The 24,789-nt window shown below is 40.7% G+C and overlaps 1 protein-coding gene across 1 annotated transcript in view; it reads right to left on the reverse strand.

Annotated features, from left to right (window-relative positions):
* ppargc1b (peroxisome proliferator-activated receptor gamma, coactivator 1 beta) overlaps window positions 1-24,506 on the reverse strand; it is a 214,899-nt gene extending 190,393 nt beyond the window's left edge. The window contains exon 1 of the mRNA XM_028812910.2: window positions 24,410-24,506. Within this exon, the coding sequence (XP_028668743.1) occupies window positions 24,410-24,487 (78 nt within the window). The 5' untranslated portion in view covers window positions 24,488-24,506. The remainder of the gene's footprint in view (window positions 1-24,409) is intronic.
* Window positions 24,507-24,789: the final 283 nt, after the last annotated feature.

Consider the following 24,789-nt stretch of genomic DNA (forward strand, 5'->3'; position numbering starts at 1 on the left):
TAGGGAGAAACTGATAGCATTCAGAAAGAAACTTGAAAAGGAAGGGCAAGTAAGGAAGCAGGTATGACTAAGAAGCCAAGGGAGGCCCAGAGGCCGCAGCGTCGGCCAGGGTTGTTCAAACTACAAAGCAGCAGGGTTTCTTTCATCACTTGTCACTGAACTCCCAGATAATTCAAATTTTCTTAGCTTTTTTCATTTGGTAATATGATACACAACTCCAGCAATGCATATTCATCTAGATTACACTTTAAATTATTAACAGGGAAAATTGTTTGAATCTAACCAATGGAAGATCTAGCAAAAGTGCAGAGAGCTTTGAAAAACACGTTGAGCTATATGCTTTGTATGAAAATGCGCTATAGAAAAACAGTACAGGTATATGTTGCTTTTTTTTTTACTGCCACTTGGATAAATGTAGCTGTTATTGTTAATTTGGTTTTGATTGAGCAGAATAAATACACATATTCTCTCTATATATAGTCTGTAATAGGTACAATATGCTAATATTCAACAAAATCCAGCAACTGTCCAGTCCCAAAGGTGTTGAATATTGTATTAAAGTTATAGTGTAAAAACCATACTCTCTTCTCTATATGCTGATGCTTAAAGTTCTGCCTACACCGCATGTACACTGTAGTCCGCGTCACCTATGGCGTAACCTGACACACACCTCCTCAAAAATGTGACTACGCGCCACATCAATATGAACCCTACAATTCTTGATTTGACCAGTTTGGTAATTACGTATTTCCTGCAATGTCTTTCTGTTCATCTTCTGGTTTGGAAGTCAGCGAATATATGACAAAGTGGGAACAAATGTGACGGACAAATGTGTTTGTCTATAGAAGAAAATCTGTAGCAACACAAATGGTGATCCTGGAGGGCAAACACTGACTGCTTTTTAATGGATATTTTGCTTTTGTCGCTTTTCTTGAATGCTACAATCACTGCCAGGCTCATCTAAAGTACGTAATACCACTACGGGACAAGATGGAGCGCTGGTGCAAATCATGTCCTCTTACTTTCCCCCCCACAGTGCAGAAAAGACAGCCAGTGAGGGCAACTGACTCTGCTCCTTCCAAATCCCAGCCTGAAAATTTCAAGCCGACCCGAAGAAGGTGTCATTCTGTGATCGCAGCATCATGCAGAAGGAAGCTCCATTCCTTTGACCCACTTTCAGAAAATGTTTCAGTTAAGCCTTAAAGATGCTGCTCAACATTTGTTTTTTTTGTTTTTTTATCGTGCCCCATAGAGTACCTCTTTGTTTATGTTTGAAGAAAAAAACAACAAAATTAAACGGGGACGGCCAGGCTGGCATCCCAACATTTACTCTTTCTGATGTGTTATTCCTCGCACGACTACAACTGGCCTGGTAGGTGTTTAGTGTGGCTTTTGTGGTTCCTGCCTCTGTCCGAGCAGAGTGGAGAAAGTCACCGTCTCCATGGAACACTACACTGGAACGAAGGGTTCTAAAAAATAGGTGGATAGGTGGTTTTTCTAAAAAATGACCTGTCACTCTCAAAAAGAAAAAAAAAACAACATTATTTTACATTCCTAAATAAATCACACACTAAAGTGCTGATCATTTTTATCTAAGCTATACCTGACTATGTCACAAATACATCCACCAGAGTCTATCATTGTCTTAGTTGTGTTATGAAGATACTTTGCATACACAGCGTTTATTTTTTACACACACAGACTGTAATCACTTGTGCATTTATTCCATTCATATAGATAGATAGATAGATAGATAGATAGATAGATAGACAGACAGACAGACAGACAAACAGACAGACAGACAGACAGACAGACAGTCAGTCAGTCAGTGTGGATGTTTAACCCCGACAAAGATAGGCACATTGACACAAGTCCAAGCACACACTTTCACACACTTTTATTTTCTTCTCTTTCTTATACAGCACACAGTGCACAGATCACCCACAAATATTGCTCAGTCCCTTTCTCTTTTCATTTTCCCTCTTTCTCTTCTTCTGTCTTTCCTTTCTTCTGCCTCCACTGCTCTCCTTCACGCTCTGTCCTCCACCACCCAACTCCGGCTACCAGAATGGGTTCTTCTGGGTTCTCTCCAATTAATTTTTAAGGCGGACGTGCTGCATGGACACCTGGAAGAATTCCAGGCTCCTTTTGGAAGTGCTGCCAGAGGAAGGTCCAGTGTGGCGGGAGTGCAGCCTTCCAGGACTCCTCAAGTGACCAGGCACCCCCTGGCGGTGACCATGGGCCCTAGCAGGGCTGACCTTTTAAGCTCCAAGCCCATGGTCCCAACTTATTCCAAGAGGTTCATTCTCTCATGTTCTGGGGGAGGTGTTGTCAACCAATATATTGTCTCCCCCGGTCCTTCTGTCTTCAGAACGTCCTGGTCAGGGAGCTTCCCTGGTCATCTGTCACAATAGATAGATATATAGATAGATAGATAGATAGATAGATAGATAGATAGATAGATAGATAGATAGATAGATAGATAGATAGATAGATAGATAGATAGATAGATAGATAGATAGATAGATAGATAGATGAAAGGCACTATATAATAGATAGATAGTGTTTCTTGACACGCTTCTGCTGATTGCTTTACACACTGGTATACTCAAACAGTGCACTTTGACAGATCTTTTTAATTGATACAACAGTTCTGACACTTTTATCCAAAGTGGTCTTCAAACTCAACAGTACGGTTGTTTACAACTGCAGTTCAAATGGTTTCAATGATTCAGTCACGGTCACACAGAGACTCAAGACAGAACTGGTTACCACCTCTCCAGCCACTAAGCCAACACAGTCAACCTGGCTATTGTATGTCATTTTCAAGAGATATGAGACTGATGTGTGTTTGTGAATGCTCTCCCCATGTCTGCTTGGAATATTCTACAGGTGCTCTGAGTGTGTGTTCACTGATTGTGGGCCCTAAATAGCCCCTTGTGTGTGTGACTTTATGCCTTGAGCCCAATGCTTCTAGGACGGGCACAAGCCCCTGTGACTCTAAATTTTAAACGTTCATAATAAATAAATTGTGTATTCTGATTCTATTTTTTACAGATATACATAAAATTATACAATAAAAAAGTGACTTAAAGAAACAGAGACTGTGACAAGGCACTTGATTTGAACGCTAACTTCTTACATTTTTTCCTTTTCATTGTAATAACGTTAATTGATCCCGATAACTATATTTGCAATTCCTAATAATCAATTCGATGTCTCTTTAATCCGTAAAGCGCCTCCCAGGCTGCTTCAGAGTGCCCACTTGTTCACCCATTTACATGGCCAGCTTGTAGGCAGGTTAAGTGACTTGTGTACCGCTCAGGGTTACACTGGGAGACAGTAACAGCGTTTTTAAATAGTTTAGCCTACAGGCCATACTGTCTGCATAACACATGAGCAGCACAAGCTTGGAGGTGTCAAGATTTTCTGAATTTGCAATGTGCTCTACAAGGTAAACTCAGAGGCGTCACAGACTAATAAAATCCATTACAAATCCACAAAGGCCACAGCGCTATCTCACTTGTGTCCGCCTGTGGCAACAGACGCATGACTACAAATGAAGAGCTGAAATGCTGCACTATTGGCACCCATCTCTAGTTAAATGCTTTGTAGTACTTCCAGGATGCTTTGCCATGCTTCCTCTCACACGTTCTTATATAAACTGGGTGAAAGAGCAGCATACCTGAGCAACCTTTACAGCCCAAAGGCAGCGAGACATTCAAGAACGGCAACACGTGTGTACCTAGTGTCAGCATGCAACCAACATGCTGCCTCGCAAATCACCAGCATGTCTTCTACTAGAGGGCAGAAGTGACTGGCACTCGATGGTGAAGGACAGTGCATGCGCTGCGTCCCTGTTCTTAATTCACCTCCATCCTAATAGAATTCCCTGACGGCAGCTGAACCGGTAAGAACCAGCAGCATACTTTCTATCAGCACTTTTTCTGGCTCATGGAGAGCAAGTTGAGAGGACGAATCTCTGTTAGTTACATTTTGTAGAATTTTGTGTGTGTGCGCGTGGTACGAGCACCCGGCTTGCTGCTTGTCACATATTATTAGTCTCTCTGCCAGACTGCCATGCTAGTCAATGCTCTCCTTTAATCAACCAATTCAAATTCAACACCGCACAGCTGCATAACAGTAGCTTTTACCGCAAGCACATTTGCAAACTGGGGTTTAAACAATTATACAAAAAACTAACGAATGCACCATGTTCATTCCTGCTCTGTCACCATATTGCAAAATCTTACACAAACCAAGCTCTCCCTTAATAAGAGACTTATCATTGTGTAATAACAGATCCTGCATGTAGGGGAATGCAAGACAGAAGCTGCAGGTAAGGGGATGCTGGTACCATTACAGCAAGGTGTCAAGGAAAGGCGGTGCTGGATGATGGAGATGGTAGTGACGGAGTGGAGCCAGGTACACTGCAGCATTCAGTAAGAGGTATCATGGCTCACGCACACGCTGCAACAAATCCACAGCCATCGGGGATAGAAATCCACTCACCTATAAAAGATGACAAGCCAGACCAAGCAAATGTACTGCTGCTCTTTAATAAGATTTTTTTTTTTTTAATAATTATGCCATTCAATACTCAAATCAAACCTCGATTATTAAGCTAAAAAGAATGGCAGGCACAGCAAGTCGGCGTCTTACTGGCATAGAACAGGCCCACCACTAAACCTAAAAGCTACACAGGAGAAACCAAGCTCCTGGAATAAGTGCCAGAAGAAAGGGTGCAGAGGGGGGCTACTGCATCTCCTGTAGTGACAAACAACTGTTATTAAATTACGGGACTGTTTGGAAACCAGTGCTACTGACAATGACATTCAGCATCTCCATCTCAGAGCAGTTTGTGATGGCTGCTAGCCACTGAGACAGGACCACATACTCTACAAACAAAGATGACTTTTTTCAGTGTACTTAGATTCAATAAGCAAACTGGCAAGGATTTGGAGTTCATTCCATTCACCTTTTGCACAATGCAAACTTAAAGCCATTGTACATACATCAATTATCCTAACATTTAAATTTGTAACCCAAAAGACCTGAAGAAAAACAATTGCTCAGGCAAAAGCAAAATCTTACAAGACCTTCAGCCAAATTTGAAATCTTGAGGGTCAAGGGATATAAGATGCAGGATGTGCAACGTTCATACTTTAGGCCAGTGCCTCATCACTCCACAAAAGGCAGACAGTGTGAACACGTATGGGCCATAATTTAGTAGGACACAACCCCTCACTCAAAGAATCTGAAGCCAGACAGCAAATGACAGAGGGGCCCTCTCCTCCTAACTTGTGTCCCACTAAAGCTTTAAAACTGATGCAGTAGCAGAGAAAGCCAGCATTTCGCCCCAGGGTTTGGAAAACTTGTGGTTACTAGGCCAGTTTCAGTTTCTTCTAAAGTGGAACTCAGCAAAATCCCTGACCCAGCTGCTCTTGCAGTGACCACAGTCTTTCCAAGCCACGAGGTTCAGAATAAAGCAGGACAATGCTCCCAGCAGAGAGAGAAGGAAAAATAAAGTGAAAAAATGTAAAACCATCAGGTCTAGTTTATCAAACTTGTGAAATGAAGTAACCAGACTGAATGTTTTTTAAACCACCAAAGAAATATGAAAGCATAATCCTGCCATTTTCCACTTGCTAACCCCAGTGGATGAAGGCTCTGTGCAGAAGCCCAAAAATAACACACCCTTGGGCAATCGCTGGACGCTTTGAAAAGAGCAACGTTTTCATGCCAGGCAAAAGGACAACAGGTCGTGCACAGTTAACCTATATCAGCTTTCTCAACTTGGCCGCCACCGAGGTTGAAGATGCTCTCCGAAGTATGTGTGCTTCTCCGCCATTTCACAGTCTCTTTCCAGACATGGAGTGCACCATTTTCTCTACTGCCCTGCTCAGCAGCCCAATGCTACTGGCGGACAACTTTCAGGCCTCTGTGTGGCCCAGATTATAAAAATTGGAACCAGCGTGCCATCCTGACAGCTTCAGTCTGGCAAAATACACACCACCTAGCAAAATATAAGTAAAAAAAAAAATAGTCCAAAGCAAAAAATCAGGTCTTATATAACAAATCTTAAAGTCAAAGAAAGACATGAAGCCACAGAGGACTCCCCACTGAGCTATGGAAGTGTGCTATGGGCAATGGCTTCTGCCCGTGGATTGAGAACTGACATGTCATATAGGTACTTCTTCAACTTCATCTGGTGCACAGCAACCATCTGTCATAAACCATTACATGATTTGTGTTTGGGGTGGCTAAAGAAATTCACCCTTGGAATAAGTGTATCCAAAAGAAGAAAGTGCTTTACAGAAAAAAAAATAATTACTGTATATACTCGCGGATAAGTTCTTCCGCGGATAAGTCGGGACTTGATTTTACTGTATAATTTCATGTATTTTATAATGTCAGTCGTATAAGTTGAATGTGGGAAACTCACGCTATTGGCCCAAGAGATTATGATATGCTAACGCCCACCTGTGAGAGTAACCACGGAGCACACTGCCTTTATTTTCTATGTATTGAGCCTGCGTGACCACACGGTAATAACCAAACTATTCTGAAGCAACGTTTGCACTGATTTGTTTTTTGTATCTCACACCCTCATACACCTTCATCGTAAGAGCATCCCTCATCTACGATGGAGTGGTTGATCAGAAAAGAATATGAAGCTGGTTTTAAATTAAACGTTGTTAAAGTAGCGAAAGAAATTGGTAACTGCGCTGCTGCAACAAAATTCGATACGTTTGAGAAACTGATGCAAGATTGGAGGAGGCAAGAAGATGTAAAAAAAAAAATGTGTCGCATTTTTGAACGGGAGTATAAGTCAGGGTCTGATTTTATGATCGTTTTTTCGGGTTTCAAGACTCAACTTCTACATGATATATATGTAAGGTATGCATTTTTGTTCACACATTTTCCAAACCAGTACACTTCATCTATCACAGGAGCCATAAACCACCTTGTCAAAACTGTACACAAAGCAAGGAAAAATCTGTATACAGGCTGCTACTGCATGGCAGGACACTCACAAAGGGCTAAGACTGAACCCTAACATGTAAGCAGGAAGAAACCGGTATGAACCAGTTCGCCTAATGAAACTCAGAAAACTGCCATTGAGTTGGTTGTTGTCATGTGTATACATATCCAGTATGTCAGTGTGTTCCAAAAGAGTGGGTTCACGTACTAAATGGATGGAAGAATAAAGCTTTACTACAAATAAATACTGACAGAGTCTGCTCTAGAGCTTAACCGCTGACAGATATGGGCAAAGTCTAGCACTTTAGCACCAACAAGTCAAGTCAGGCGTTTACTAAATGCAAGATACGGTCAAAGTCTAGGGTCTTGCTACTGACAAATACAGGCAAAGTGTTCAGCTTTACTAGTGTCACGCAAAGGTAAGGTCTAAGGATTTACTGAATCAGATACAAGACATGCCCAGGGGTTTGCTACAGAAATGCTCCAGCAGTTTCCAGATCTACAAATAAAAATGGGGAAAGTCAAGGGCCTTAGTCCCAACAAACACAGTTAAAGTCTAGGGCTTTACTTCTGACAAATACAGTCAAGGTCTTGGACTTTGATCCTGACAAACATTCATTGGCAAAATGTAGAGTTTTACTCAAACAAAAAAATGAAAGCCTACAGTTTTACTCTGCAAATGTGTGCAAAGTTTAAAGGCTGCTCTACTGACACATAAAAAGCTAGCTCTAAGGCTTTACTCCTGACAAGGATGACCAGGCCATAAGGCTTTACTCACAAGAAATACAAGGAAGGTCTTGGGAGATTTACTCTTTACAAACAAAAGCAAAGTCTACAGCTCTATTCCCGATAAATACAGTCAAGGTCTACAGCTTTGCTATTAATAAATTCTATATGAGCAAAGTCTAGGACTCTCTCGACAATGAATGAGCAAAACCTCGGAATTTACTATCGAAAAGTTGGCCAAAGTCAATAGCTTTACTCATGAAAACTACAGGCAAAGTCGAGGGCTTTACTCCTGATAAACACATACAAGGAGTGCGGCTTTACAAGTAAAGTCTAGGACATTCATGACAATGAATGAGCAAAGTCTAAGGATTTACGACCGACAAATTAAGGCAAAGTCTAGTTTTTTCTTTCCAAGCATTACTACTGACAACTATAAGACTTTAAGACTGCTCTACCAACAAATACGGGCAAAGTCTAGTGTTCGCATGACCGGTATTATACGGTTGGCTTTAATCCCAAGAAATACAAGCAAAGTCTATACCTGACAATTATGGGCATTTGATCCTGGCAAATATTGGTAAAATCTAGAGTTTTACCCCCAAAAAACAAAAGCAAAGCCTAGAGCCTTACTCTCAGCAATTACGTGCAAAGATTTAAGGCTGCTTTACTGTTAAATGAAGGCTGGATCTAGGGGTCTTTACACTTGACAAGTGTGACCGGGTTATGGGGCTTTACTAACAAGAAATACAAGCAAAGTCAACATCTAGGGCAAAGTCTAGAGCAGGGGTAGGCAACGTCAGTCCTGGCTGCAGGTTTTCGTTCTAACCCAGTTGCTTAATTAGAAACCAATCCTTGCCAATCTAAGACATTATTTATTTTTATTGCTTGTGTGACCACCAGGGGATGCACCAGCTCCCCAAGACCTGACACAACAGACATAGGTACAAGTCCAGCACACACAAGTCTTTTATTTTTAGTGGGAAACACTTTCCTCTCTTGCTTTCCCACCTGGCTAGCACAGTGCACCGTCCAAAGCACAATAAACACAATTAATGCACCAAGCACTGTGTCTTCTCTCTTCTCTTCTTCTGTCTTCCCCTCCACCTCCACTCCTCCCGGCAAGCTTCGTCCTCTTCCTCCCAACTCTGGCTCCCAGAATGAAGGCGGCGTCTTTTAAGCTGCACCTGGGAGTACTCCAGATGGCTCATTACGGAGGTCTGGAATCACTCCCAGGTGTGGTGAGCGCCCAAAGTAAAGCTCTGCAGCTCCCCCTGGCGGCTACCACGGAACCCAAGAGGGCTGTGCCAGACTTCAACTCCCATGGAGCCCTGTGGAGATCCGAGTGCCACAACAACCCAGGAGGGCTGCCATCTAGTGCTCCGGGGAAGACAGTGCCCTGTGTATATCTGCTTCCCCATTCCTTCCACTATGACGGCACAAACACAAACATCTGTCACTCTTGTTAGTCTGCAATGTTAGGTTCTTATATCACAGATTTTTTTGCCTTTCCAGGGATAGCATCCAAATGATTTGAAGCCTAAAATGGATAGTTTTCAGTTTGTCACATTTTTATCTTAATTGTTTTATTAAACCAAACAACCCAGCCACAGGGGATGCACAAATCAGTGTGTTTCTTCGTGCCGGTCCCACGCCTGGATAAATGAGGAGGGTTACGTTACGTCAGTGTAAAATTCTGCCAAATCAATATGCGGACAACAATTTTGGATGATCCACTGTGGCAAACCCTAATGGGAGCAGCCGAAAGAAGAAGAAGAAGACGTTTTATTAAACCAAACAGTGCATGATGAATCCACTCAGGGGTAAACTGAAAGAAGTCAGATGGAGAACTGCTTCCTCCTCCTTTGTCATTCGCATTTTGTTGCGAATAAGGAGCCATTAAAGACAGTGAATGCAGCTGTTTAAGACTGAAATAAGCAATTAAGCGAGACTACTAAAATTAAGCATCAAAACGTCACTTGAGCAATATGTGCTTCTTCAGCAAAAACTGACCTCTCATTAAGAAACAGGGTTAAAACAAAAACCTGCAGACACTGCGGCCCTCCAGGACCGAAGTTGCCTACTGCTGGTCTAGAGATTTACTCCTGACAACATCTGGACTAAGGTCACTACCTTTAACTGTCATCATCTAGCCTACCCCCTTATGCCTATTCATGTCAATATGAGCTGTTACATAAACAGAGGTGACATACCCTCTGCATCTGTACACAAGACAGAATGGCTCCATCCATTAGCTTAGTCAGTTTGGGGGTTGAGAACATTTGTGCCAACCTCCATGTCTTATGATGGTGTAAAAGAAAAAGAAGACAATGTTTCAGTCAAACATCAAACCTTTAACTCTATAATTGACTTTTCCTAGACTTCACAACACTTGGCTTCATGAGCAATGGAAATTACATATTTGTAAACTCGGAACACAGACGAGGCAATGAATTTGCTCAGCATCACACAGTATGGCTCACCATGAGACAATGCAGTTTCAAGTCAGGCAGTAATATACCACCTAAAACACTTTATAAACTGATTAGCAATACTATATTAAAGAAGCAGTCTTTAAATAGCATCCTAAGAAACTTGCATGATGTCAAAAATGTAGAAAGGATCATCTGAAATTAGCTCAAAGATCAACACAGGATGTGCTCTGACAATGTGAGCTTTATGTTCTACAGAAGAAGACATTTCTAAACATGTAAACACATTTCATAATGTTGTAACATTTCTTTATGATGAAAATGTGTGATGATACGAGTGCCCACATGTTTATTTGCTAACTAGGATCCCCAGGGCAGAAATACTTCAGAAAGACCAGGGGATTCTGAAAATAAAGTTGAGGGTCAGAGCTAATTTTAGAGTGGACTGGAGGCAAAGGCCTGAACACACAACTAGAAAGATTACACATTTAATTGCGGCATGCTGATTTTTCTTAAATTCAATTTATTGATATGACCTGAACCTTCCACCAATCCTCCCTTTGTGTTCTGACCCCAGGAAAGTAAAACTTGCTTGCGGAGATGTAACTCTCCTGTCTCATCCTCATTATTGCAAAACAAAGAAGGGCGTCGATTTAACACCAGGCTAAAGATAAAAAAATATATATATATGTAAAAATAATACTGGCCTGACAGAAGTGTTCAATTTAGGGCACATTTATGTCTGTGTGAACTGTGAACTGCTCTGCCATGATATGAGTTGTGAAAGGTGCTACACAGATATAGCGAGAACGGTTGAAACCTAAAATTTGGAAATCATATCCAAGTTTCACAGGAATGTATCCATCTGTTTTTCTACAAATATGTTTCACATTAAGAAGCAACAGTAATTCATTTCTGGCTTCCAATGAGCAGGTAAAATTATCTGCTTCATTACAAGTGACAAGAATCATAATACTCAATAATGAAGCGCCGAGCTCAGGAGGTCTTTAAATGGCAACATCACTTGAATGCACGTTAGCCGAGAACTGGCAACAGCCTTATACCCGATGACAAATATGTCAGTTTAGAATCTTCCAAAAGGCACTCAGAAATGAACAGCTGTACACGACCAGATGATAAGGATGTGCTTCAAAAATGAACAAGAAACCAGTTATAACTTTAAGTAACAAGTAAAGGCAGGTGAGGAAGTGGTGCTTAACAGACATTCACATCCTCAAGGCTGCACTGGGAAGTGTACAACTGCACAAAATAAAAGTACAGTTGCTCTGCTTTTTTTATCTTTCACTGCTTTTATTTTAGTTTTTATAGCACCACTCTAATTTTTGTGCATGTCCAGCTCATGGCAGTTTATAGCTCTGCTGTGCAATCTCTTCAGAATGCAATCAAGGACTGGGACTTGGATTTATATCCCAAACAGGCAGGTGGTGTAGTGGTTAAAACTTTGGACGTCAAACCCTGAGGTTGTGGGTTCAAATCATGCTATTGACACTGTGTGACTGTGAACAAGTCACTTCACCTGCCGGGCTCCAACTGGAAAACCAAAAGAAATGTAACCAATTGTGTAGTGCTGGGCAATTAATCGAAAAGTAATCGAAATCGACATTCAGAACCTATAATCAATCAAATTTTTCCAGGTCGATTATTTGGATTACTTTCCCTTTAAAAACACTACCGCGTGTGGAGTCACGTGACCCCCGCTCCGTTACGTTACGTTATTCTGTCGACATGTCGAGCATGGAGAGCTTAAACACTGACACAACTGAGCAACAAGAGCAGCTTGTACCAAAGAAAAACGCAGTCTCCGTCATTTGGACACATTTTGGCTTCAGTAAGGATGACATCGAACAAAATGAAGTCAGATGTAGACGCTGTAGAAAAACAGTTTCGACGCCCAAAGGTAACACCACCAATTTGTTTCAACACTTGAAACACAATCACATTACTGAATATGAACAGTGCATGGCTCAAAAAAAACAAAAAGAGACTGACAAGCGCCCAGCAACAAGTGCCTCCGCAAAGCAGATGTCGATAACACAAGCGTTCACAAATGCCACACAGTATGAGAAGAGTTCAAGAAGATGGAAAGAAATAACTGACGCTATTTGTTATTACATCGCAAAGGATAGGACTCCCTTGGTTACAGTGGAGCGAAGCGGGTTTAAACACCTCGTTAAAACTCTCGACAGAAGATACACTGTGCCATCGCGATCACATTTTTCTAAAACTGCGCTGCCAGACATGTACAAGACATGTTGTAAAAATGTAGCTGCTGAACTGAAAAATGTTCAACACTTTGCAGCCACATCTGATCTCTGGTCAAGTAGGACGATGGACCCATTCTTGAGCCTTACTTTGCACTACATTGATGACGATTGGAAGCTGCGCCAGAGATGCCTTGAGACGGCATATTTTCCAGCCGATCACACGGCAGATATGATTGTGCAAGGTCTGAAAGATATGCTTTCTGAATGGGACCTCGCGGAAGAAAAACTTTCAGCCATTACGACAGACAACGGTGCTAATGTTGTCAAAGCTGCTGCGCTTAATGGATGGTTACGGCAGCAGTGTTTTGGACACCGACTACACCTTGCAATTGGTAAGTACACGTCAGCTTAATTAAATATAATAGCATAAAAGAAAAAGAGGTCATTAGGAAGCTTTTTTAAAGGGAGTGAGGCAACACCTTCAGCAAGTTCAGCTACACCCACTCTGTCACTTCAGCAATCGCTAGAAGCAGAGATGAGCAGCTATTTGGTGTCCCCCATGCTGGATAGTGAGGCAAATCCACTGGACTGGTGGAGGAAGCATCATGTACACTTTCCACTCTAAGTAAGGTGGCAAAAAAGTATCTCTGCATACCAGCTACTAGCTCCCCATCAGAGCGGGTTTTCAGTTCGGGCGGAAACATTGTTACATGCCTCAGGTCCTGCCTGAAACCTGAAAAGGTTAACATGCTCGTGTTTCTTAGTAAGAACTTAGAGTAAATTCATGTTCATATAGTGACATGACAAGATCGCGAAGATCACCTCATGCAACAGTGTTTAGAGAGTTCTATTTTCATTACAACATTAAAATATTTGTTTACAGAAGATGCAAGAAATGCACTGTTTAAAATATTATTTACAGGATATATAAGAGTTATTTTATTTAGAAGAGATACTGCTTATTTTCTACTTTTAATAAGAAAAACATTGAAAATAATTTATTTTGTTTCCAAAAGTGCAAGTTATTTATTTTTACTTTTTTTATAAGAACAAAGTGACTGTTCGTTTTAGGCAATGTGTGCTTTAATTTCAGTTGTTCAACATTGATTTTCAATAAATAATCACAGATAGTAGATAGTGTGTTTCCTTCAATTATTTTAAAATCAAGTAATGCACCCTTCATTCAAAAATCTCTCACTTGTAATATGTGAGCATATTTACTGTACAAAACTTGTCAGTGAACTATGAGGGCAAAAAAAAAAATAAAATAAAATAAAATAATCGTTCATTAATCGTAATCGAGTTAAAATGTTCAATTAATCGAGATTTTGATTTTAGGCCAAATCGCCCAGCCCTACAATTGTGTCATAAATGATGGAAGTCACCTTGGATTAAGGCGTGGACCAAGTAAGTAAATGTAATGTAACTTTGGTTTTTAATTTATCACTATGTGACTGATTGCCTTGTTAACTGTCCTGCATGTGTAATTATGCATTATGTACTGAACACAAAACAAAAAGTTAACATCTAAAATAAACAATAGTTATTTCATTCACAGGCAATATATTTGATCCATTAGGTTTAATTCATACATTTATTTCTAGTAGGATTGACTACTGCAATGTGGTGTTCACTGGATTTTCAATTTTTTCTTTATATAGCTTTCAGTCAATCCAATTTTGCAAAAAATATTACAAGAACAAGAAACTATAAACACATAACTCCAGTTCTTACATCCTTACACTGGCTCCCAGTTAAGTTTAGGGCAGATTTCAAAATTCTCATTTTTACATATAAAGCCTTAAATGGCCAAGGCCTGGCTTAATTATCTGAACTTATCATGACTTACAAAGCCGAAAGCACATTAAGATCTCAAGATGCCTTACTGCTTATGATTCCAAGGATTAATAAATAACAGTGCGAGGTTCAGCTTTTAGTTACAGGGCCCCTAAACTGTGGAATGGTCTGCCTGCTATTATAAGAGACGCCCCTTCAGTCTCAGCCTTCAAATCCCGGCTGAAGACTCACTACTTAACTTAGCATACCCTGACTAGAGCTGCTGATTAACTGTGCATACTGCATCTCTGTTGTTAGTCAATAATACTAAAACATAAATAATATGGTATTTATAATTTGTTATTAACTCTCACCTATTCTGTTTCTCTTCTTGGTACTCAACTGTGGCACTTGGTGCCACTGCCCTACTACTAAGGTGTTTGCCTGCCTAAGGAAAAGTCATCTCTGATGGAGGAGCACTGAAACCATTGGGTGCATGGGTTCTTTAATCAGATTGGCTGGCCCAGCACTGACTCAGCTGTGGAATGGTCAGTAGTGGGGAGACAGCTTGTTGACTGAGGTCTCCAGGACTCGAAACAAAACGGGATCCTCATATGTGATATAATCCACTCTTGCATTTTGCTTTGTAGCTTGTGCTATTGCTATTGTATTGTATTCCTGAGGTGGTAGTGACAAATCGGTCATCAACTGTAGCTCTGTGAAAAAGATTACTTGAGTTGTTTTGTGTGTTGTATTTACCCCATATTTTGACACCCATTACATCTACCCAGAAAGGGGTCTCTCTTTGTATTGCCTTTCCCAAGAATTCATCTATTTTTTTCCCTACAAGGGATTTTTTTGGAGTTTTTTTTCTTGTCTTCTTAGGGAGTCAAGGCTGGGGGTCTGTCAAAAAGCAGGACCTGTTAAAGCCTAATGAGGCACTCCTTGTGTGATTTTGGATTGTACAAAAAATAAATTGTTGTTGTATACCACCATTTCATTTTTTTCTCTCTCTTATTCTTGCATCTACTTCATTATAATCTATGAGGCAGACTTCTGTTGACTGTGCAGTTTGTTCCTGTCACATACAGACTGCTGATTCACTTGTCACTGCACATTAAATGTCTAATGCACTGCAAAAGGCACTACATAAAATGAATGTGAACAGGCCACGTGCAACAGCAAGTCATCTGTTACTTTAAAATATAAAGAAAAACTAGAAATTGTATAACAAACATTTGTCTTCAGTGTCATTTTAAATTGTAACACTTAAAGCATTTAAATAACTTCAAATCCGATCAGATGTCGGTCTTTGCATTTATACTTTGGACAAAGGCACGTCTGAATGCCTCATATGGAAAGCGGCTGGCAGTAGTTCTGGCAGGCAATGCATACCTTTTTAAGGGCAAAAGCTACTACGGTTCATTCTATATTCATAATCTAAGGGCTGTGTCTTATAATCCAATAAATCTGAAACTCAGTAAGCCTACTTTAAAAATGACTTGCTGTGTTCATGAAGGCAGCCTTACAGAAACAATAACAGATTCTGAAATCCATATTTATTAGAAGGTAGAAACAGGCCTGGGAATGCTGCCTGGGGCTTATATGGAAAGGCCTGTGTGGTATAAAGGCCAATAAAAGAAACAGTTATTGGTTAAGCCTCACAAAATTGAGGTTTTTCATTTTCTCATATTGTTATCTGTACCCTTACTTGGGAAGAAAAAAAATTAGTACTTAAGTTTGCAGGTTTCTCAGAAATAACATGTGGCTAAGTGAAAAGAATATACAAACATCTATTATTCAGCAATGCTGTATCTGAAACCATCTAAAGTTAAAAAACAATTATATTTCCTTGCAGGAAACTGTCAAGGTTCTCCACACAAACCTGTCTTAACCCACACTGCATACAAAAAGCAATTTAAAATGGTTCTTGTATGACAAGGCCACTGAACGTCTCAGGCTGCGAACTGTATGCTGTAAAAACACATACACTGCGCATTTTGAATGTACAAATATGTACATATAGCGCGGTGCATGCTAGCTGCTTCATAGCCTGGTCTCCATCCAGTTTATCCCATATCCATATTCTGCTTTGTTTGAGGGCACCACCAGTTTCCCCAAAAATCACAAAAACCCACAGGTCAGTCTGACTGCTGTCTCCAAGTTTACCTGGGCTTATGTGTAAGTGTGCCGAACTGTTAAGTGGTGTCCCATCGAGACTTAATTCCTGCCAGGTTTAAAAAAAAAAGATGGTGCATTGCATGTATATTACATATTAACAAATATATAAATACATATCCACCGTAGACACACACACTCTCAGAAAAACCTGAGCAGCTGTTCAGAGTCAGAACCTGAAAAACAGAAGACCAATTCAGCTGGCTGATCTTAATCTGGAGATAAGGAAAGAGTGAAGCCAGACAGGAGCATGAACGTTCAATGGGAAAGGACTGGCAGAGACATTCTGGCTACATTTTAACAAAAATATACTGAGGAAGACTACTTTATTGTTATTTTTAATACTATAAGGGTTTTTTTTTCCACCGCTGGAATCAATGAGGTCCTGTACGTTGTAGGCCCCGGACCACTTGAGATCCCTGGCCACTTTGTGTGTTGCATTTCAACTGAACAATAGAAACTGTAACCTTTATGTAAAATGAGGTGCAAAAGGAATCCCATTCAGGAGTTCACAGGGGACCCCTCCACTGTACTGCTTTAAAGCAATCGCAGCTTCACAGGGGGGATTATTGTTTCAATGCGGCTATGAAGAGAAATGCGTTGCAAAGTGCTGCTCCATCTTCACTGAAGTCTCCAAAAAGTCCAGACTACTAACATATTTCTAAGATGCCAGTTCTTGTGGTCAACCAATCAGCACAATTCTTCGGCGTACCATAAACCCACAATAGTTCCTGGCTGAACGAAAAGTACATATCCCAGAGAAGGAGCTAAAAGAAGTACCAGGAACTACAAATGGCCCGAGTTCCTGTTATGGGAACACTACCAAAGTTCTTAAATTTCTCAAAAGTCCCTTTTCCTGAAAAACGTTCCTGTAGTAGGACTGCACCTATAGTGTCATGCTGTCCTTTGTGCTTGCCGAGGTTCTTTCAAATGAACCATGTCACGTACAGCATGTACAAATAGATGCGTACTGCAAAAGTGTGTATGACACTTGACTCGCACAGAAATTAATACATTACTATTATAAGGTATTATCTAACAACCGTTGCTTTTATTTACCATAGAGGACTTACCTTCAGTACGCCAAGGCCTAATTGTGAACTGTTACAATACAGAATCTAATATGTAATCACTTAAACAGTTGCATACATTTATTTTACTTCAATCAATGCATTAAGAATCCCCTTATATATTACACAACTTTCTCTTGTGTGGTTTACCAATAAATTTAAAGTTGTGCTTTTTTTGGGCTACACAACACAGCCTTTTATGTACATTTCTGAGTTTTAATGTTGTTGGTTTTGTGACAGCAACTCAGGCTTTCAAAATGTTCAAAATTACAGAGTCTCTTGTTCCCTTGTGATACAGAAATCTTTATTAGCATTATGCAAGCAGTGCAGGACTGAAATGTACGAATATGGTAAAAATGTTACACAATGAGCTGATCTTTTAAACAGACTATATGACATTTGCTATTTAGCAAACCACCAAGCAAGATCTGATAACTGCTGAACTCGGCATTCTGCCTATAACAGATTTAAAATGTGCTTATATGCATGCCGTGCGATGCACAGTTCCTTCTGCATGAAGACCACAGTAAGCGGCCTGTTTAACACACAGCTCACACGTGGCACATGATGCTGTACTCAGATCCCAGCTGTACACACATCCTTTCTGTAATGGCCACATCAGTAATCTTATACTGTACATTAAATGGGATTGCACATTAATAAGAATTTAAGGAGTCTTTGTTCACACACAACATGTTAGTGATGTGTGCACATACATACTCTGAAAACACTGATGATATATTCAAAAGAGGGTGCACTTCTCAGGCCACTGCAATCAACAACAGTTTTTATCTGTAAGTGATATAAATTAAGAGTAACTGGGGCAACCTGATCGTATGACCACTATCCTTAATCCTGAGACAGAGTGTCAAATATCACTACACTCTCTACTGCACACTGCCATTTGCTATAGTGCTGTCCTACATTCTCTCTTCTCCCTTTGAATATTCACTGGTAACCAGACACAATATACCCTCTTGAACTCACCTCTTCTCCCCCCTATCACTCTGCACTGTTTCATCTTGTCAATAGCCACCCTTTGCTGGAAATTACTAAAGCACCTCAGTCCATTTCTCCTTTTCACACATTTATCACTTCCACATTTTTCCTTTTTCTCAGACAGATTCTCCACAGACATCCGATCGTTCCCATATCGGTCTTTTCTTAATTTGTTTCTTGTTCTGCCTTCACTGGCCACGTCTCACTTTTTACTGCTTCTCACACAGCTTGCACTAACATTGTCAATGAATGCCAGAGAGGTTGCTTTAAAATCTTCACACTACATGCAATTCCAAACAGTATACATCATTGTAAACATGCAGAAAAAAGAAAAAGTCACATATGAGAATATATACAGTACAACTGTCTGGATGCATTAAATACTGTATACACATTTATATACACACAAATACATATGAATACATACAGAACAACGGTGTGGGTGCATTAAGTAATGTATACACACTTACATATGCACAAACACATATGAATATATACAGTACAACTGTTTTGGTGTATTAAATACTGTATACACAAACAAATATATTTGAATATATACAATATTCAGTCATATGAAAAAGTTTGGGAACCCCTCTCAGCCTGCATAATAATTGACTCTACTTTCAACAAAAAAGATAACAGTGGTATGTCTTTCATTTCCTAGGAACATCTGAGTACTGGGGTGTTTTCCGAACAAAGATTTTTAGTGAAGCAGTATTTAGTTGTATGAAATGAAATCAAATATGAAAAAGTGGCTGTGCAAAAATTTTGGTCCCCTTGTAATTTTGCTGATTTGAATGCATGTGACTGCTCAATGCTGATTACTTGCAACACCAAATTGGTTGGATTAGCTCATTAAGCCTTGAACTTCATAGACAGGTGTGTCCAATCATAAGAAAAGGTAGAGTGACAGCATGGGATCCTCACAGCAACTCTCAAAAGATCTGAAAACAAAGATTGTTCAGTATCATGGTTTAGGGAAAGGCTACAAAAAGCTATCTCAGAGGTTCAAACTGTCAGTTTCAACTGTAAGGAATTGAATCAGGAAATGGAAGGCCACAGGCACAGTTGCTGTTAAACCCAGCAGGTCTGGCAGGCCAAGAAAAATACACGAGCGGCATATGCGCAGGATTGTGAGAATGGTTACAGACAACCCATAGATCACCTCCAAAGACCTGCAAAAACATCTTGCTGCAGATGGTGTATCTGTACATCGTTCTACAATTCAGCGCAATTTGCACAAAGAACATCTGTATGGCAGGGGGATGAGAAAGAAGCCCTTTCTGCACTCACGCCACAAACAGAGTCACTTGTTGTATGCAAATGCTCATTTAGACAAGGCAGATTCATTTTGGAACAAAGTGCTTTGGACTGATGAGACAAAAATTGAGTTATTTGGTCATAACAAAAAGCGCTTTGCAGGGCAGAAGAACACATTCCAAGAAAAACACCTGCTACCTACTGTCAAATTTGGTGGAGGTTCCATCATGCTGTGGGGCTGTGTGGCTAGTTTAGGAACTGGGGCCCTTGTTAAAGTCGAGGGTGGGATGAATTCAACCCAATATGAACAAATTCTTCAGGATAATGTTCAAGCATCAGTCACAAAGTTGAAGTTACACAGGGGTTGGATATTCCAACAAGACAATGACCCAAAACACAGTTGGAAATCTACAAAGGCATTCGTGCAGAGGGAGAAGTACAATGTTCTGGAATGGCCGTCACAGTCCCCTGACTTGAATATCATCGAAAATCTATGGGATGATTTGAAGCAGGCTGCCCATGCTCGGCAGCTGTCACATTTAACTGAACTGGAGAGATTTTGTATGGAAGAATGGTCAAAAATACCTCCATCCAGAATCCAGACACTCATCAAAGGCTATAGGAGGCGTCTAGAGGCTGTTAGATTTGCAAAAGGAGGCTCAACTAAGTATTGATGTAATATCTCTGTTGGGGTGCCCAAGTTTATGCACCTGTCTAATTTTGTTATGATGCATGTTGCATATTTTCTGTTAGTCCAATAAACTCAATTTATCACTGCTGAAATACTACTGTTTCCATGAGGCATGTCATATATTAAAAGGAAGTTGCTACTTTGAAATCTCAGCCAATGATAAACAAACATCCAAAGAATTAAGAGGGGTTCCCAAACTTTTTCATATGACTGTAACTAAATGCATTAAGTAATGCATCCACACATGCGCACAAACACACACAAATATATACTGTACAGTACAACATACTGTATACACAGTACAACATACTGTATACACATTTACATACACACAAACACATGAATATAGATTATTGATGGTATGCTTGTTGTGAACCACTACAACAATTATAATTTAGATTCTGTATACACCAAACAAATTATAGAGTATAAAATATATATTGTATGGATTCATGATTAACCCTGAGAGCTCACGGTGTTTCAGAAAACTCCAAGCTGTGTTGACCCGTGCCAAACAACCATCCAGCCCTCTCAATGGGCACTTCACCTTAGTCAATGATTTCAGATGTGCAAACAAAACTGGGGGGGGAGGGGGGGGGGGGGTATCATGACATCTGACACAGCAGTTTGTCTCTGGTGGTATAATTTCTGTCATCTAATGATAGGTTCCATTCCAAGATTCAGGAGGAATAGAAAAGATTTATACATGACAAAGAGACCATTAAATCCATCAAACTAATTTGTTGAGCCATTAGCCAAGTTTTCCCAGTATTTTATTCTAATATATGTTTTAAATGTCTAGTTAATAGTAGAGGTGTGTGCCATAGCAGTACAGTACTATGCAACAATAAACTAACACATCATATAAACCAGACAGGCAAATTAGACAGTTGCGCAAGTACACAAAAACATGCAATGACTTTAGCCAAACAATGCTCAGAATTAAGTCATCTCAGGAAAGTACAGGGTACAAGGCACCAGACTATCAACAGGGTGAACACCCTCACACTACACTAGGGTCAAACTACCTAATCTGCATGACTTTAGACCATAGGAGGAAGCCAGACACCCCAAAGGGAACCTATGCGGGCACAGGGAGGATCCTAAACGCAATCCCTGGTCTCCTTACTGTCACTGTGCTGCCCACCTTTGATTGTCAGTCAGTCAGTCATTTTCCAACCTGCTATATCCTAACCCAGGGTCACGGGGGTCTGCTCTCATTTCTTATTCTTCCTTTTTTGTAATTCCACAAATTCATCTCAATATTCTCATTTCTGCCACATTTAACTTCTCCTGCTCTTGCTTTACTGTCCATGCCTCAGCTCCATACATCATTGCTGGAATTACCACTGTCTTAAAACCTCACCATTTACCTTCGCCTTAATTCTTTGATCACACAATACTCCTGATATCTCCTTTCAACTGTTTCATCCACACAGCACTCTATGGGCTACATCTTCCATCTAATTCTCCTACATACAGTATTTAAACTTCCCCACTTTTTTCTGTAGCTCTCCCTGTCGACTAACTTCTGAATCTTTATCATTATTAAAACTAAGATATCCTATCTTTATATGTGTTTAAACTGCATGAAAGCCGTTTTTGCGATAGCAATCCTTCTCTTGATTTCCTTATTACATATTGTGTTAATATACAACCTTGGCAACAACAAGTGATCCATATGCTTGACCTTTTCAGATTTTACTTTTAACTTGCATTCTGGCACTTTTTCTTTCGTAAAACGATATTCAACCGGAATTCAGTAGGGAGCAAACCATTAATGAAACATGACACTTTCGGAAAGATTACGGCCGTAAAAAATACATGGCTATCGCGTAAGAAAAAAAAAATGAAACACGTCCGAATCAGTCCGCTTTCCGGGCGGGCGGTGGAGAGGGTTGGTAGGAAGAGTAGAGGGGCGTGCGTCTGACGTCAAAGCGACGTCAGAGGAGCCGCCCCATTTACTCCTGTTACGCATACGGTACTACGGCCGAGCACATGACTGCAGCAGAGCTGGCAAGCGCTTGGGAAAATCACGAGGTTTTGCCCTGGTTACGAAGGAAGTCGACTGCATTATGTTATACGAGCGCGAGTCTCTCAAGTATAGTCCGATTTTAGTGTAAAATGACAGTAAAAGCCTCTCTCATTACCCTGTCGCTTGCACGTTAAAGTCACACTTTGCCAGTCAGTTTGACTGCACAAATGCCAGCCAAAATTGGTGTTGGCGGTTTGCCAATACAAAGAAAACGTTTCCAGTGTCTTGGACTCGGGGTTTTACTATCAATCGTGCAGCTTTACGCAAGCTGTTTCCGAGTCGCCAACAGTGAGCACGCCCTCGGCGGAGGGATCAGGAAGACTTTTTTTTTTTTTTTTTGCTTGTTCAGTAAAGTTAACCTTTGCCCCCTTTTTGTGAATCTGTTACTTAGTTCTTAGAAGAGGTACCATGTGAAAGTCCATGACGCCTAGGAGGTTCGCTCCAGCGCCAGCATTATTGGAGCGGCACGCGCGTGATTCGCATGGCGATCTGGTATCAAGTACCGAAACCTGTCAGGACGTACAGTAATAACGCGCGATAATTCGCATTAATGGCATGAATTTGCCAGCGTGGAAATGATTTTCTTAACTCGGTTAACTTCCCCGAGTCTTTTAAACGTATCTTTAATTTTAGAAGATCGTGGATGTTAACGTACCAAAGCGAACACTGCTTCATTTTTACTTTATTTGCATACAGTTAAATTCTTGCCGGCTACTCATGTGGATAACCCAACCTGGACTGAAAGCCGGCACATCACGTTTACTGGTGCGACCGAGTGTTGCTTAACATCCATAATGCAGGCTTTGGGACCTATCAATCCGGGATTCGATTAGCGTATGGCTAAAATGATACCTAATGCCATTAAATATATCAAATCCAAAATTAATTAAACATTCGCTTTCTTTTATATCCCAACCAAACAAAGATAGTTGGCGTTTAAAATACTGATAAACTTGACTGTTTAAAATGAACGCCTTAAACTGTCCAGAAATTAATAACGGCGCACTGTTCATTTTAGTCTCGCAATGCTAACTGATTTAATTAAACGCACCAGAAAAGACGCATTGAACCGCCAGGCGTCTTCCATAAATGCACGAAGGTCGTTTTGATTTTTTTTTCTTTTCAGCAAAGGGGGTCAGTGTCTTTCCTTTTAGTCCAAACGGGAAATAATGTGCCTGCGGTGCGCAAAGTGCATCAGCGTTAAACTGGCTTACGTAACTGGTCGCCAGTACTACAAGAACACGACAGGAAGGCACACAACTGTTCAAAGCGAAAAGAACCAACTCGGGCAGCAATATCAAGACTGGACCGTTAAAGTAATAAAGGAACTGATGGGACCCTCCACCACCCCCAAAACCCGCCGCCACGTATCAAATTAAACTTAGATCTTACTCTTCATTTTTGTGTAATCTTACTGCATATCTTCAAAAATAATATCCTGTAATCTGCAAGAATAGACAATTAGGCGCTATTATGGCGCAAAGGTCTTAACGACTAGGAATGTGCACAAGTTCATTACTAGTTTATAACCGGTGATAAAATACTCGCAAGTTAATAGTTTTTTCGTTCATAAATATATGTATATTTTCATAAACCAAGATTATACAACTCTAGATAGTTTAAATAAATAACTGGAGACCCCCCGATCCTCCTGCTGGCAGTTGCACCCACGTGTCCGAAGCGGGGAGCGTGTTGCCTTTCGGCTTTTTGTAACGCCTACGTAAAGAAAAAAATAAGTAAAAACATTTATACATTCAGTGAAATTATTTTTTTCATTATTATATTAATCTGCACACATGATGCACAAAGCTGCCCAATACATGTGACAGCGCCGCAACTGAAGCTTAAATGACATTACTCGTTTATCCCCCACGTGAAGCAAGCTCAACGTCAAGAAGCCGGCTGAGGCTCCGGGATACCGGCTTCCGCAGGTTATCTCTTTACGCTCCAGCAAACGTGACACATATCTCCGGCAACCGGCCCCCCTTGCAACCTGCACCCTAGATATGCACATCGGGACCCCTTTTCCTTACCTCACTCCCGTCATTTTCTGTCAAGAATTTGTAAAAGAAGGAGAGCTCATCATCAAGAAGAGAGGCACAGTCCGCCATCTTCTAGCGAATGAGAGCCGGCAGTTTGAGGGAGTCGGGTAGACAGACAGGGAGCTGGCCTTCTCGTCTCCGGCAGGGGGCGCGACACTTTGAGACGCGGCGAAGCTGAATCGTAGCACGCGGTGTGCCAAGAACGTACGGGGGAAAAGAATGAGAACAACTCCTGCTAGCTCATTTGTGAACGCTGCTCTACTGGGAGAAAACGAGGATCGATCAGTAATAGTTTAATACGGCACCTTTCACTTGCGTGAAGGATCAAAGGCCTTTCAGTTTGAGTAAGGCAAGGGGTCAGTATATTGCTG

The sequence above is a fragment of the Erpetoichthys calabaricus genome, chromosome 11, assembly GCF_900747795.2.
Source record: "Erpetoichthys calabaricus chromosome 11, fErpCal1.3, whole genome shotgun sequence".
Lineage (NCBI taxonomy): Eukaryota > Metazoa > Chordata > Cladistia > Polypteriformes > Polypteridae > Erpetoichthys > Erpetoichthys calabaricus.